Consider the following 15,207-nt stretch of genomic DNA (forward strand, 5'->3'; position numbering starts at 1 on the left):
TATTCAATTATTTCATATTTATATCCACTTTTGAATATTAACTAATAATAATATAATCTAACATAAATTACGAAAAAACCCTATCATGTTTGGGGTAACTAAAGTCACTCCCCTTAACCATGAATCTTCTTACACGTTTACTCTTGCGGTATCAAATTTAGTGGAATCTTCTAGATCATGTGGAATATTCTTTAGTTTTATCCCATTCGAGTCCCACGTTTTGAAACAAGATGATCAAAGGATGTGTCTTTTTGCTTGTAAATATCAGATTGAGGTGCATTAGAAACGGTATTTTTGTACAAAACGAGTACAAACTAGAGAACATTCCATGTAATCTAGAAGATTATGTTGAATTTGATATCATACAGGTGCATGTATCAGAAGATTCATAGTTGAGACGGCCGGTGATAATTACCCAAAAAAGATGGTTTTTTTTGTAATTTAACCTTAACTCGAGGGTGGCCGTAAAAAAAAACTTTAGAAAATTAAACAGCTCTTCGGTTAATTGATTGCATGAGTAATTAAATATGAGATGGAATCTAGTGCATGTAGATACACTTCTATAGTGGTCTATACTTAGTACAAGATTCATCCTTTACTGTATTACACTCAACTTTTCTGCAACCATTACAGATCTTATTAATGTTAATATCAAACAGTGTAAGAGAATTACAAGAAAAAAAATAAAAATAAAAATCACAATATTGAAATTGCCCAATGTTTGATTGTGACTTAGCACTTACCTAAAGGTCACAAGATCAACTAAAAAATGTTATTCCTGTGACACATATGAAAGTGAAGAAAAAAAAAAGTAAGAGAGAGAGAGAGAGAGAGAGAGAGAGAGAGAGAGAGAGAAAGAGAGGTCCAAAATCTAGTAATACGTGTTGGAACTGAGCTGTGGTGTGGTAGCAAATAGCAAAATATAGTTTCTTTTCATCAAAGACTCAACCTTTATATCTCCATCTTTCGGTTTTACTCAATAAATTATATATATATATATATATATATATATATAACTCAGCCACAAAGAACCCTAACTACCTCCACTTCACTCTCTCACTCATAATCATCACTCTTTGTTTCACACTCACCCACCAACAATAAAAGAAATTTGTTCTCATTTTGATTAATTAGCCTTCCTTTTTTTGCTTGCTTTGAAGTTATTAAGAGAAGTAAATGTTGATGATTGATGGGCTGCATTTCTTGATGTTTTCTTGTTGTTCAGAACTCTCTGGAATTTACTGTGGGTGAAACTGCTGCTTGTTTTTTGTTTTTTTGGGGGGGTTTTATTCTTTTCTTGGATCAATGTGAGTAAAGATCTTACCTTTATTCATTTTTATTTTTTTATTTTTTTTATTTTTTCTGCTGATTCTTTGCTTCTTCTTGCAGCTTTCTTTATACATATGTTAGGAGTTTGTTACTATAATTAGCTCTATTATGTTTCAGGTAAATTATCTCACAGAGAAAATGTGAGTAAGATATTTAAAAAGAAAAGAAAATATAAAAGAAAAAGAGGACCAACTATAGAACTGAACTTCAGTGAGTCCCCATATTGGATCATCCATTGCTTATCAGTCATCTATCTGGCTGGTAATCCAATTCTCCTTTTTTTTTCTAATATGTGTGTGTGTGTGTGTGTGTGTGTGTGTGTGTGTGTGTGTGTGTGTGTGTGTGTGTGTGTTGTACATACAATGAGGATAAGGGTTGTAGAATTGGTTTATGCTTTTAATTGATTTATTTTTCGGTTCTTCGCCGTGGATTTGGCTTCAAATGTTTTTAATGTTCATTGTTTTTCATGATGTTTATGAACAGATTTGATTTACAAGGCCGATTCGAGCAGTTGGAACAGAGCCGAAAGCTAAAATGAGGAACAGAGAGTTGAATGGTTCTTTTATAGTCCTACTTTTATTAGGTCTTGTAATTTTGGGGAAAGCAGAAGTATATATTGTGCAAGTTGAAGGAGAGCCCATCGTAAGCTATAGCGGTGGTGTTAGTGGGTTCGAAGCCATTGCCGTGGATTCCGATTCCGATGAGAAAATCGATGTCACAAGGTGCTTTTTTCATATCTATTTTAGCCTAAATTTATGTTGCATTTGGATGGGAATGATTTGAAAATCGAAATCCATTGTAAAAAATCCATTGCGTTTGTTTCGATTAAGTCATTTGACAAGGAACTTCAAATCCGCAGCTCTCGTTTAAAATCGTTCAATCCAAACACGGACTTAGTAATACTAATGTGTGGTTGGTTCTCATTTCAGTGAATTGGTCATATCGTATGCTCGACACTTAGAGAAGCGACACGATATGCTTCTTGATATGCTGTTTGACCAAGGAACCTACACAAAACTCTATAGCTACCGTCATTTGATCAATGGATTTGCGGTACACATTTCACCCGAGCAGGTGACATTCTTTTCTTATATACTCTTTACATTTTCTGTCCGAAAATTCGAAAAAAATAAAAAATTCGTCTACACGCGTATTTCTTATACTGTGAAAATATATATTAGTAGGCAGAAATACTTGGACGAGCACCCGGTGTGAAGTCTGTGGAAAGAGATTGGAAAGTCAAGAAACTCACAACACACACTCCACAGTTTCTTGGGCTTCCAACTGGAGTATGGCCCACTGGAGGGGGGTTCGATCGAGCTGGAGAGGATATAGTAATAGGATTTGTTGATTCCGGAATATACCCTCATCACCCGAGCTTTGCAACACATAATACCGATCCTTACGGACCTGTTCCAAAGTACACTGGCAAATGTGAGGTGGACCCCATCACAAAGAGGAACTTCTGTAATGGGAAGATTATCGGAGCTCAGCATTTCGCGGAAGCTGCTAAAATCGCCGGTTCATTTAATCCGGACATTGATTTCGATTCTCCACTTGACGGTGATGGACATGGAAGGTTTGTTTGAGTTACCGTTGCATGGAAGGTTCTTTCTTTTCTTTTTTTTTTAATTTTTAATTTTTAATTTTTTTTTTCTCAGTCATACAGCAGCAATTGCAGCTGGTAATAACGGGATTCCGGTAAGGATGCACGGATTTGAATTTGGGAGAGCAAGTGGAATGGCACCACGCGCGAGGTACTACAATTTTACTACAAACCTTTTCGTATGTCATTTTTTCCAAATAGATTGCCGTTTGTTTCAACAGTGGAGGGTATCTTTGTCTTTGTATAGGATCGCTGTGTACAAGGCGCTCTACAGAATGTTCGGTGGGTTTGTTGCAGATGTTGTTGCTGCCATCGATCAGGTACATATTCTAAAGTGTAAAAATCGAGTCTTTATATTACTTCATTCATCATAGTTATATATTACACATATTATTTTTTTTAACAGGCTGTTCATGATGGTGTGGATATTTTGAATCTCTCGGTGGGACCCAATAGTCCGCCAGCTGCTACAAAGACGACGTATTTGAACCCTTTCGATATTACTCTTCTCTCGGCTGTTAAAGCCGGAGTCTTTGTTGCACAAGCAGCTGGAAACGGAGGGCCTTTCCCCAAAACCATGCTCTCGTACAGTCCATGGATAGCTACCGTAGCTGCTGCGGTTGATGATCGGAGATACAAGAATCATCTCACCTTGGGGAACGGAAAAATCTTAGCTGGACTCGGTTTGTCTCGTAAGTTCTTCACGTCAAAAAAAAAACAATAAAAATCGAATTTTTACAAAAGGCATTTTGAGTTTTCGAACTAGCAGATCGATAAACTTCGAAACTCTCTTTGTAGCTGCCACGCATGCGAATCGAACGTTCACATTGGTTGCGGCTAATGACGTGCTGTTGGATTCATCGGTGGCCAAGTACAGTCCATCTGACTGCCAAAGGCCCGAAGTTCTGAACAAGAATCTTGTGCAAGGGAATATTCTTCTCTGCGGCTATTCATTCAATTTCGTAGTTGGCACTGCTTCGATCAAGAAAGTATCCGAAACTGCAAAAGCTCTTGGTGCCGTTGGATTCGTACTAGCCGTTGAAACCGCTTCTCCGGGAACTAAATTCGATCCCGTTCCTGTTGGTATTCCAGGAATCCTCATCACCGATTGTATCAAATCAACGGTAACTATTCTTTTCCCTTTATTTATTATTATTATTTTTTTCTTTCTCCTCCATTGTTAATACTTACTTCGAAATCATATACATATCATGTTTTAGGACCTTATAGATTACTACAACGCCTCGACACCTAGAGATTGGACCGGACGAGTGAAGAGGTTCGAGGCTGTAGGAAGTATAGGCGATGGGCTGAGGCCTATACTCCATAGATCTGCACCACAAGTAGCAATATTCTCTGCTAGAGGACCTAATATCAAAGATTACAGCTTTCAAGATGCAGATCTTCTTAAACCCGATATTCTAGCTCCTGGCTCGTTAATTTGGGCTGCTTGGGCTCCGAACGGAACTGATGAAGCAAATTACGTTGGTAAAGTCGTGATCTTTTTACGCATATTGCCCTCTAATTAGTTAGGAAAACGAAAAAAGTGTAAAAAAAATGTCGTTTCTTGAAAAAAAAAAACAGGGGAGGGATTTGCAATGATATCAGGAACTAGCATGGCTGCACCTCATATAGCAGGAATAGCTGCTCTCGTGAAGCAAAAGTACCCTCGGTGGAGCCCGGCTGCTATCAAATCGGCTCTGATGACTACATCGACCACCCTCGATCGAGCAGAGAGACCACTTCAAGCCCAACAATACTCGAGCGAAGAGACTCTTTCTTTCGTACCTGCAACACCGTTCGATTATGGGAGTGGCCATGTCAACCCCAGAGCAGCTCTCGACCCCGGACTCATTTTCGATGCTGGTAATCTTTTATTTTTTTTAATTTATTATTTTTATTTATTTTTAGCATTTTTTTTGAATTTTCTTGATTTTTTTTTAAGGATACGAAGACTACTTGGGGTTCTTGTGCACCACACCCGGAATAGATGCACACGAGATCAAGAACTACACAAACATCCCATGCAACTACACTCTAGGCCATCCATCGAATCTCAACATGCCCTCGATTGCGATTTCACACCTCGTGGGAACTCAGACCGTCACACGAACCGTGACGAACGTTGCTGGGGAAGAAACATACGTGATATCAGCTAGAATGGCGCCAGCTGTCGCCATCGAAACCGATCCTCCGGCAATGACTCTAAGACCAGGTGCATCGCGGAGGATAACCGTCACCCTCACGGTCCGTTCGGTCACGGGGAGCTACAGCTTCGGTGAGGTATGGCTGAAAGGGAGTCGAGGCCACAAGGTGAGGCTACCTGTTGTAGCTATGGGTTACGATCGATAAGTTGGTGAAACTTTCTTTTTTCTCGATCGGTGTCGAATAATAATAATACGCATAATGCTGGGATCGGGCGTATTTTCGTCCGAAAAAAAAATATATATATATAATCGGGAATCGATGTAAAGATAAGTAGTGTGAGGGGGGAGACTTGTAGTTTCTTCCCAATGCTATTAAGTTTTGACTTTTAGTTGTATGGCATGGTGGAATTTCTTGTTTTCGCCATGGCAGTGTAACAGTATTATTATTATTATTTATTACAGCCTTCTTTTGCTGTAATTTTTATTTTTTTTGTTACTGGATATGTAATAATAACTATTTATAGTAGTTGAATCATATTCCATCTGTTCTATATGTGAAAAAAATATATGTTTATTCTTTTATTTTATTTTATTTTTGATTTTTTTCAAATAAGAATTAGTTTGAAATCAACACATAAATAAATATATATTGTAAATTGTGAAACATAATATGCGTGTGTCTCTTGGCTAATAAATATCAAATTGTAGTGCATAAGAAAATATTTTTTTACAAGAAACGAGGACAAAATAGATAACATTTTACGGAATCTAGAAGATTATAATACTTATTTCCTACATTCAGGTTACATATAACAAGTTTGCATGTGCATTTTTCAGAGTATTCTTTTGTCTAGCTAATGAATGAGTGACAAGTGTCCATTTTGTGCATTCTTCAATTTTATTCCAACTGGCCCAAATTAGTAATTGGGCCACCAATTAACAATCTGAATTTGACCCATTTCTTTAATTGTAATATTAATTCCTAAGCCCTTTAATTTAAAGCCCAATACTCTGCAAAGCCCATTTATGCAATATGTCCAATTGAAACTCCTAAAACGACGTCGTTTTGTTCTTCCGTAATTGCACAGCGTAATCTTCCTTCTTCCCCAAAGGTGCGACCTTTGGAACACCGGCTGCCCTTCCTCCCAAAGCCACCTCCGCCACCTCCGCCGCCGTATCCGCCACCGGAATTCTTTTTTTTTTTTCTTCTAATTCCTCTTCGCTTCTCCAAGTCCGTTTAATATACTGTACCATGTTAGCAGCGGAAAATGCCCTGCAAAATACAGAAGAATGGTTTTTTTTCGCCATAGAAATCATTTGAAAATGCTTCCGCTCTCCACACTGCTAAAAAGTGGTTTCACTCCAACCCTTAAAGATTTCAACAATTTATTTATTTTCCTCTCTCGGAATCAAAGATTCAAAGCCATTATCCACGTCTTCTCCCAACTCAGCTCGAATCAAATCAATGCCGATTCCCAAACCCGCACATTTTTTGCAAAAGCTTTGATCAAGGAGAGCAAGTACGAAGAAGCAGCTGATTTCTTGAGAACCCACGATATTTTCCACCAAAATCGTGTTTTTGATTCTCTAATCCAAGCTCTTTGTACTTGTAATCAAGACCCTGAGCGGGGGCTTTCTCTGTTGAAGGATTCCTTGAAATTAAACGGCGTTGTTCCTTCTTCTCGTACTTTTTGTTTATTGATTTGCTGTTTTAGCAAAATGGGGAAAATGGATAGAGTGATTGATTTGTTGGAATTGATGTCTGATGACAAATTCAATTACCCTTTTGATAATTATGTTTGTAGTTCTGTGATTTCTGGTTTTTCGAGGATTGGGGAGCCTCAACTTGCGGTCGGGTTTTACGAGACTGCTGTAAAGTCGGGTTCCTTGATGCCGAATTCTGTTACATGTACAGCTATTTTGACTGCTTACTGTAAATTAAGAAATGTAGACAAGGTTTCTGAATTGGTTGCTTGGATGGGAAGCAACGATCTGGCGTTTGATGTTGTGTTCTATAGTAATTGGGCGTACGGGTGTTTAAGGGAAGGATTAGTTCACGAGGCATTTAAAATAGTTAGAGCAATGGTGGATAAGAAAGTCGAGTTGGATACTATAAGTTACACTATACTTATCGATTGGTTTTCAAAGAACGGGAATGTGGAAAAGGCTGTAGGATTTTTGCACAAGATGAGAAGGGATGGAATCGAGCCGAATTTAGTTACCTACACTGCAATTATATTGGGATTTTGCAGTAAAGGGAAACTGGACGAGGCATTTTCGATTTTTGGCATGCTTGAGAAGTTAGGGATCGAAGCGGACGAGTTTGCGTACGCCATTTTGATTAATGGAGTTTGTAGAAAGGGCGATTTTGATCTTGTATACCAGCTGCTCGATGAAATGCCGAAGAGAGGTATAAGTCCTGGGGTTGTGACGTACAACACTGTCATTAATGGATTATGCAAAGTCGGGAGGACATCCGAGGCAGATCATTTCTCAAAGGGCATAATCGGAGATGCCTTCACATATAGCACATTGTTACAAGGCTACGTTAAAGAACAAAATAACTCGGGGATTTTGGATACAAAAACGAAACTTGAAGCAGCAGGTGTTCGTATGGATGTGGTCGTGTGTAATATACTGATAAAAGCTCTGTTCATGGTGGGCTTGTTCGAGGATGCATTTGCAATTTATAAGGGACTGCAAAAAATGGACATTTCGGCGAACTCTATTACATACTTCACTTTGATTGATGGATATTGCAAAGCGGGCAGGATCGACGATGCACTAGAAATATTCGATGAGTATCGAAACACGCCAGATTCTTCGTCCGCTTGTTACGAATGTATTATTTTGGGGCTGTGCGAAAAGGGCATGGCAGACATGGCATGTGATGTATTTATCGAATATATCAAGAAAGGTTTGCCTTTGGATAAAAAACTATACATGATGTTGATTGAAGCAGCATTCAATGTAAAAGGTGCAGAAAGTGTTTTGGAGGTGATGCACAGAATCGAAGAAACGGGGTTTCTAACGCTGCCTGTTTTATGCACAGATGCGGTTTATTTCCTGTGCAAAATGGGTTTCCCCGAGGCCTCGTACGATATATTATCGGCAATGAGAACCGAGGGATTAGAATGGGCCAGCTTGTGCTACTATTCGATTCTTGGAGCGCTTCTCTTTGAAGGTAAAAAGTTGCTGGCTCGGCTTATTTTGAGTCCGTTTATTAAAATTTACGGCATGTCAGATCTCAGAGTTTGTGAGATCGTACTAAATTACTTATGTTTGCATGATGTGAAAAAATCCTTTGTATTTCTCTCATCGATGAATGAAAAGAACCGGAATATAACCATTCCCGTTGCCGTTTTTAAGACACTGATAAACGAAGGTAGAGTTTTGGATGCCTACGAGCTTTTGGTAGGAGCAAAATACAATCTTGCCCCTATGGATGTTGTTAGCTACACGATTATAACCGACGCCCTCTGTAAAAAAAGGCATATCAAAGAGGCGTTAGATATCTGCACTTTAGCAGCGAAGAAGAAGGGTATAGCCCTCAACATAGTGACCTTCAATTCCGTAATAAATGGATTGTGCCACCAAGGTTGTCTGACCGAAGCTTTTAGATTGTTCGATTCACTCGAACGAATCGATATTCTTCCAACTGAAGTTACGTACGGTACACTTATCGATGCTTTAGCTAAAGAAGGGCTTTTACATGACGCAAATATGCTCCTCGAGAGGATGTTACTCAAGAATCTCAAGCCGAACACTCGTATCTATAACTCGTTGATTAACGGTTATTGCAAGTCTGGTCTGCTCGATGAAGCTATAAAGATTTTCCATGACTTAGAGATGAGAAATCTTAAGCCAGATGCATTTACGGTTGGTGCACTGATCAACGGGTATTGTCTGAAAGGCGACATGGAAGGAGCACTTAATTTGTATCTCGAGTTTAAAAGAAACGGGTTTTTACCGGATTTCTTGGGTTTTATGTATTTAGTTAGGGGCTTATGCGCGAAAGGAAGGATGGGAGAATCTTGGGGAATCTTGAGAGAGATGCTTCAAACCCCGTCTGTTGTTGATCTCTTAGGCAGGGTGGATAGTGGAGCTGAATCCGATTCGGTCGAGAATCTACTCGTTTTTCTTTTGGATCGAGGAAGTATTTACGAGGCTGTTGCTTTGCTTAATAAAGTCGGATCCGTGCTTTTCTCTTCTGGGAGAAATTCGTCTCTACGCACACTGGATCCACATACTGAAGTTACGCCTTCGGTAAATAATGGAATTGGTTTTCATTCCGTAGCATATGATGATGTCGAAAAAGAAGATAACAACACGGTTGAGATTTGTGGGGGCGAAGATGGAAAAATAGAGCAGTTGAAAGATTTTGATTCGTTTTATTCTCGAATTCGTTCGCTGTGTTCGAAGGGGGACCTAGCTAAAGCAAATCGGTTGACTAAGTTGCTTATGGAACTGTGAGCTCTTTGCTGCATAAGCTACGGTTTATAACACAGTCGATTTGGTGCAAATGGTATATTGAAGAATCGACGTGTTAAAAAAGAAACTGATAGTCCGTCCACTGAGATCAGTGTTCGCGTCGAAACTAAACGATTAGTGCGAGATCGATAATCGTTTTGCGGCTCTTTGAAATTATCCAACAGCAGCAGCAGCAGCTTAAATAGAAGGAATGAAGAAAGATGCTGTGAGAATCTGTTCTTGTAATAGATTTTGCCTTTTGCTGTTGATAATGATTTTTTCTTGTGTATATTTTTTGTATGCTAATAATATATAAAGAAATACTTCATGTATAAAAACAAGGAGGTCATATGTGCTATATTGAAAGTACTATGTACCCTAAAAACAAATGGACATATTTGGGCTTACGTTTGCAAAGCCCATTGAACTCTTCTCTTGTCTGAGCCCGAGCCCGAGCCCGAGCCCGAGCCCGAAATTCATTAGGTCGGGCTTGCTAAATATGGTGTAAAAAAATAAAATATTTCTCTATAGTAATTAGTAAAACAAAGAACATATTTGATATTTCATTTCAAAAATTAAATATATAAAATAATATTTTTATAAAAGCAAAATATTATTTTTAATGATTATTTGAACATTATTTGTCGAACATATATCGCTATACTTGATTTGGAAAACGGGAAGTCGTGTTTCTAAGCCTAGTCTGAGGAAGAGGTACAGCCACCGTAGCTCAACTGCCGTCCGCCGCCGGGTAATGTATACTTCTTATAACTCGTCTAATTCGTGTGATCAGAAATCCGAATAGAGAAATCAGACTCAGGATTCCAGCTTTTAATTTAGTTTTTACTGAAATGGTAATCGGAAAAATTATTTTCTGCTTTTGGTGAAAGAGTTTGTAATTATCCATCGAATTTTGATTTGTGTTGAATTGGTCGTGCAATACTGAGATAGATACATGAATTGGCAGGAGTAAAAAAGTAAATAATTGAGCAAATCAGCTGCCCTTGTTTTTTGGGGTTTTGAAGATAAAGTGTTTGATATATTGTTCTAACGCAGGTTTTTGGCAAAAATCGTTCTTCTTTGAGTTCAGCAGAATGGAAGATTCTTCGTTCCTCAATAAGCTGATGCTCGATCTTCGTTCAACCTGCAAGTATGTTCACGAATTCACGCCCGAATAAACACCAACTATATACATTGTTGACAAGCAGAATCTTGTATATCAGAATTGATGTTCTAAGTTCAATCCTCAAGTTTACTCTCCGAAAATGATGTTCTAACTTCTTTTTCTTTGGATAAATTTAGTCATGAGTTGGTTAGAGCCAATTAGATGTTTTTTTTAGTTCCGGGGTGCTTTCTCGCTAGGATATTTTATGATACTTTTATATAATATCAACTTGTTTATATGCAGTTTGTGATCAATTTCATTTTTTTATTCCGGACTTCGGTGTGTTACTTAAATCTAATTCTAGTGCCACTCAATATTTTTCAATTTCCCCTGTTATTTGATCACTCCACTCGATTAACCATATTCTCATATGAATCGCCGTAAAAATGCGAAGGTACTATACTGGCTACCCAAAGGATCTAGGACCGTCGAAAGTTATTCATTTCACCTCAGAACGTGAGTTCGTCCAGCTCCTTCACCAAGGTCACCCTGTGGTTGTTGCATTTACAATCAAGTAACTGTTCGACTCACTTTTCTTCGTTTTTATTTTCATAATTAGCATAATTATTTGTCAGTCATTTAAGTCTTTTACAATTGCAGGTGTAACCTAACGAAACCTCTTGACAAAGTACTGGAGGAAGCCGCTGCAGAGTTCGATCCACATGTCAAATTTTTGCGCGTAAGTCATCTCGCTGGCATGTGCTACATGATATTATTCTTGATTTATAAAAACATCTCATTTACACTATAGTAAAACTTGTTGATTTTAGCTTAAGATTTTTTGGCGTAGTTATCGTGTTTTTTGTTTCTTAGGTTGAGTGCCCAAAGTACCCGGGGTTCTGTATTACACGGCAGAAGACAGAATATCCATTTATAGAAATGTTTCACAGCCCAGAACAGGTAAAAATTGTTTTTTATTACCAACATTCAATTTTAAATATGTGACAGATCGAGAGATTTTAGATTATGGTGAACTAGATTTTCGTACTTCGATCTTTGTATGTAATGATCCACCGTTTATTATATGACACAGGCAACTAGTCAAGGAAAGGCTGTTGATCCGAATATCACAAAATACTCCGTCAGAGTTTTACCGGTGAGTGTTTGAAGTTGTTCCCATCATCCCATACAGTACACATCTATTTCAAATTATACGAAAAAACGAATATTTGAGATATATCCTTTCTTTTTCCAGTTCAACAACGATCTCAGTCCTTACGGATTCAGAGAATTTTTCAAGCACTATGGAATTCGAACGTCTGACCGAAGTGAATAATAATATGTAGTAGGACATGTTCGGCATTTTCTGAAAACAGATGCAGTTTTGCAGCCATTGATTCACACCTGAGGGAGTAGTAGTTACGACGATTGCCTCCGGTTATCGATTTTTCAAGTTTGTGTTTGTTTTTCTTATAACAGGTAATATGTTGAAGAATGTCATGCCCAAGCTTACTGTTAAAAAAGCAATTCTGAAATATATTCAAGCAATTTAATTATATCTTTCTATAGAGTTTTTTTTCTTCAGTAATTGATATTAAAATTTGGTTTTCTTTTAATTGTATTTTTTTTTTATAATAAAATGTATTAGAATGATTTTTAAATGTATTTCTCTTCAGTCTCCACTCCACTATAATATTAATATACAACAAATCTATATATAATATAAAAAGAGGATCTATGCCCTCAATGATTGACATGTGGCAAATGATGATGTCATTTGTCAAAATTGCTTAGTTGGAGTTCAATTGATGAGGTGGATTCTTCAATTGATTAGGTGGCATTTTTATTTATGGATGTTTTTAAGTTTTTTCCTATTTTACATTTACACAATCATTAAATAATTACCACATGTATATATATTATTTCCAAAGTTAATATTTTATAAATTCGAAATATAAAAATTTTATTTATATTTTCAGTATTTCAAAATATATTTATTGAAAAAAGATCATGAAACTCAATTTTTTTACGAATATTCAAATAATTTTCAGAAAAAAACATTTTTTTTAATATTAAAATAAAGGAATACGGTTTTTTTTTTTTTTTTTTTTTTTTAATTTTCAATAGTTTGGAATATTCGAATATCCATTCAATAAAAAAAATTGGGATATCTGTATAAAATGAAAATATTAATAAATTAAAATATATTTCATAATTTTTCATTTGAATCTATAAATTTAATATATATATAAACTAATATATATATATATATATATATATATATATATATATATATATATATATATATATATATATATATATATATATATATATATTTATATTCGAATTTTTTTTAATTAATCAAATAAAATATATAATAAAATTTATATTTTATTAATATATGCAAATATCGTATACATGGAAATAATATATATATATATATATATATATATATATATATATATATATATATATATATATATATATATATATATATATATATATATATATATATACATATATATATATTCGAATTTATTATTTTTTAATTAATCAAATAAAATATATAATAAAATTTATATTTTATTAATATATGCAAAATATCTTTATACATGGAAATAATATATATATGTATATATAATCGAATTTAGTATTTTTTAATTAATCAAATGAAATATAATAAAATTAATATTTTATTAATATATGCAAATATCATTATACATGGAAATAATATATATATATATATTACAAAATCGATTAAATTTAAATTTCATGATTTCATTTTTAATAAATGTTGATTTGTTTGACTTTATTAAGGAATTTATAAAATAATTTCCTATTTTAACAAAATATAAAAAAATCTTCTCATCTTAAACCCTATAAATACTCCATTGTTTTCATTCATTTTTCACAACACTTTAGTTGTTCTTCATAATTTCTTACACATCGAATTTCGTTTTTATTATGTTTTTCTTCATTTTATTTCTTCGTTCATATTATTTTTTACGTTTTATACATTTATTTTTTGGTTTCTTTTATTTTTCATTATGTCGTACTAATTATTTTTAATGTATTGTCGTTTTTTAATTTTTAATATCCATTTCTTTCTGCATTGATAATAACTAACTATTATTTTATTTTATGTTTTTCTTTTTTGTTCTTCATGTACTATTTATTTCATTATTTTTAAATGTTAATCTTGCTTTTAATCTTTGTTGTTCTTATTTTGTTTCATATTTTCTTTTTTTTTTCTTTTTTTTTTGCAGAACCTCACCAATATTATTTGTATAATATGCAAAAAGATTTTTCAAGAACTGGACAAGATGGTGAACGCTATATCCTACCAATCTATTGTTTTAAATTAATAATGTGACATACAAAATGTTGCTATAAACGTGTTTGTTTTTTGATTGTGTAATTTATTATGTAAATTTAGTTTTTTTTTTTATTTGAATAATCGTAAACAATATATTAATTTTCCGGTTATGTACATTTTGTAATTTGAAAATAAATTATATGATAATTCAAATGAATAAATGTGTTGTTCAATTTTGTTCCATTTGATCTAATTTGAGTTTCCTATATGACATTGATTTTCAAACGACTAAAAGTTTTAACTAAATACAATTACGTGATATGAAATACAACTTTCTTTTTATTGAATAATTTATTTTACATTTAAAATTTTCTATAATTCATTATATTTTTTTATTAAATCTTTAATTTTAACACTTCAACATAAAAATATTTTTCAGCGCACTATGAATGTATAAATGGAAAAAAAATTAAATAAAATTGTAATGTAATAATTACTTAAATATACTATCATTAATTTGAATATATTATGCATTCTAAATATTTTTCAACTTAAAATCGTAATTTAATTATAACTTCAATATATTTAAATATAATATTAATTTGAATATATTATTTGTGTATTAATATTTTACATTAACATATTTTTTACACGAAGATTTCTGATATTTTAATATTTTAATTTATTTATTTTTATTCACATGTTTCATATAAAGTGTTTTTTTTATAATTATTTTACTACATTTCAAGAAAGAAGAATCCTATGTGGATTATGTATCTTTATATGGATCACTAGAGGAAAAACTTCCTTAGTTCGGAGTGGATGATATATTGTATTTGCATATCACATTATTTATTTTGGTAATAATAATTTTATTTCATATGCAATAATATTTAAGAATATATATATATATATATATATATATATATATATATATATATATATATATATATATATATATATATTAACTAGGACGTGATCAATAAATTGATGGACATTGGTTGTCGGTATCTCATATATATTTTATTATATATTAATTATTGCTATTTTTTGTTATACTATTTTTTATATATTTAATATTATATTTGTGTTCCAGTGCCTACTGTTGTCTTACCTAAAAGCGTTGGAAAAGATTTTCGAAAAATAAGTATTTACAACATTAAATTTTAATCATATTAAGTGGAGTAAATATTTTCTTTAAATATTAGCGTAATTTAATATTCGTTGTAATCGC

At 34.0% G+C, this 15,207-nt stretch overlaps 3 protein-coding genes across 4 annotated transcripts; all 3 read left to right on the forward strand.

Moving 5' to 3' along the window:
- The first annotated feature begins 904 nt into the window (after positions 1–904).
- On the forward strand, positions 905–5,713 carry SLP3 (subtilisin-like serine protease 3). 2 transcript variants are annotated; one of them, XM_088826226.1, is made up of 12 exons: positions 905–1,307; positions 1,447–1,590; positions 1,813–2,051; positions 2,259–2,403; positions 2,514–2,908; positions 2,991–3,086; positions 3,183–3,255; positions 3,342–3,627; positions 3,734–4,059; positions 4,156–4,423; positions 4,520–4,801; positions 4,881–5,713. In XM_088826226.1, the coding sequence occupies exons 3-12, from the start codon at positions 1,864–1,866 to the stop codon at positions 5,285–5,287; spliced, it is 2,466 nt and encodes an 821-aa protein (XP_088682352.1). In that variant the 5' UTR covers positions 905–1,307; positions 1,447–1,590; positions 1,813–1,863; the 3' UTR covers positions 5,288–5,713. The 2 variants fall into 2 exon arrangements, with proteins under 2 accessions (XP_088682352.1, XP_088682353.1); XM_088826227.1 differs by having other exon boundaries at positions 1,005–1,307; positions 1,390–1,590.
- A 432-nt stretch (positions 5,714–6,145) lies between these two features.
- Positions 6,146–9,890, forward strand: LOC105956526 (Pentatricopeptide repeat (PPR) superfamily protein). The gene has a single exon (XM_012980375.2). It carries the CDS (start codon positions 6,373–6,375, stop codon positions 9,553–9,555), a length of 3,183 nt encoding a protein of 1,060 aa, XP_012835829.2. The 5' UTR covers positions 6,146–6,372; the 3' UTR covers positions 9,556–9,890.
- Positions 9,891–10,195: 305 nt separating this feature from the next.
- On the forward strand, positions 10,196–12,220 carry LOC105956858 (Thioredoxin superfamily protein). Its single transcript, XM_012980769.2, has 7 exons — positions 10,196–10,303; positions 10,609–10,702; positions 11,112–11,231; positions 11,318–11,396; positions 11,531–11,617; positions 11,751–11,813; positions 11,913–12,220. Exons 2-7 carry the CDS (start codon positions 10,647–10,649, stop codon positions 11,991–11,993), a joined length of 486 nt encoding a protein of 161 aa, XP_012836223.2. The 5' UTR covers positions 10,196–10,303; positions 10,609–10,646; the 3' UTR covers positions 11,994–12,220.
- Positions 12,221–15,207: the final 2,987 nt, after the last annotated feature.

The sequence above is a fragment of the Erythranthe guttata genome, chromosome 12 (assembly GCF_056151865.1).
Source record: "Erythranthe guttata isolate IM_541 chromosome 12, IM_541, whole genome shotgun sequence".
Taxonomy (NCBI): domain Eukaryota; kingdom Viridiplantae; phylum Streptophyta; class Magnoliopsida; order Lamiales; family Phrymaceae; genus Erythranthe; species Erythranthe guttata.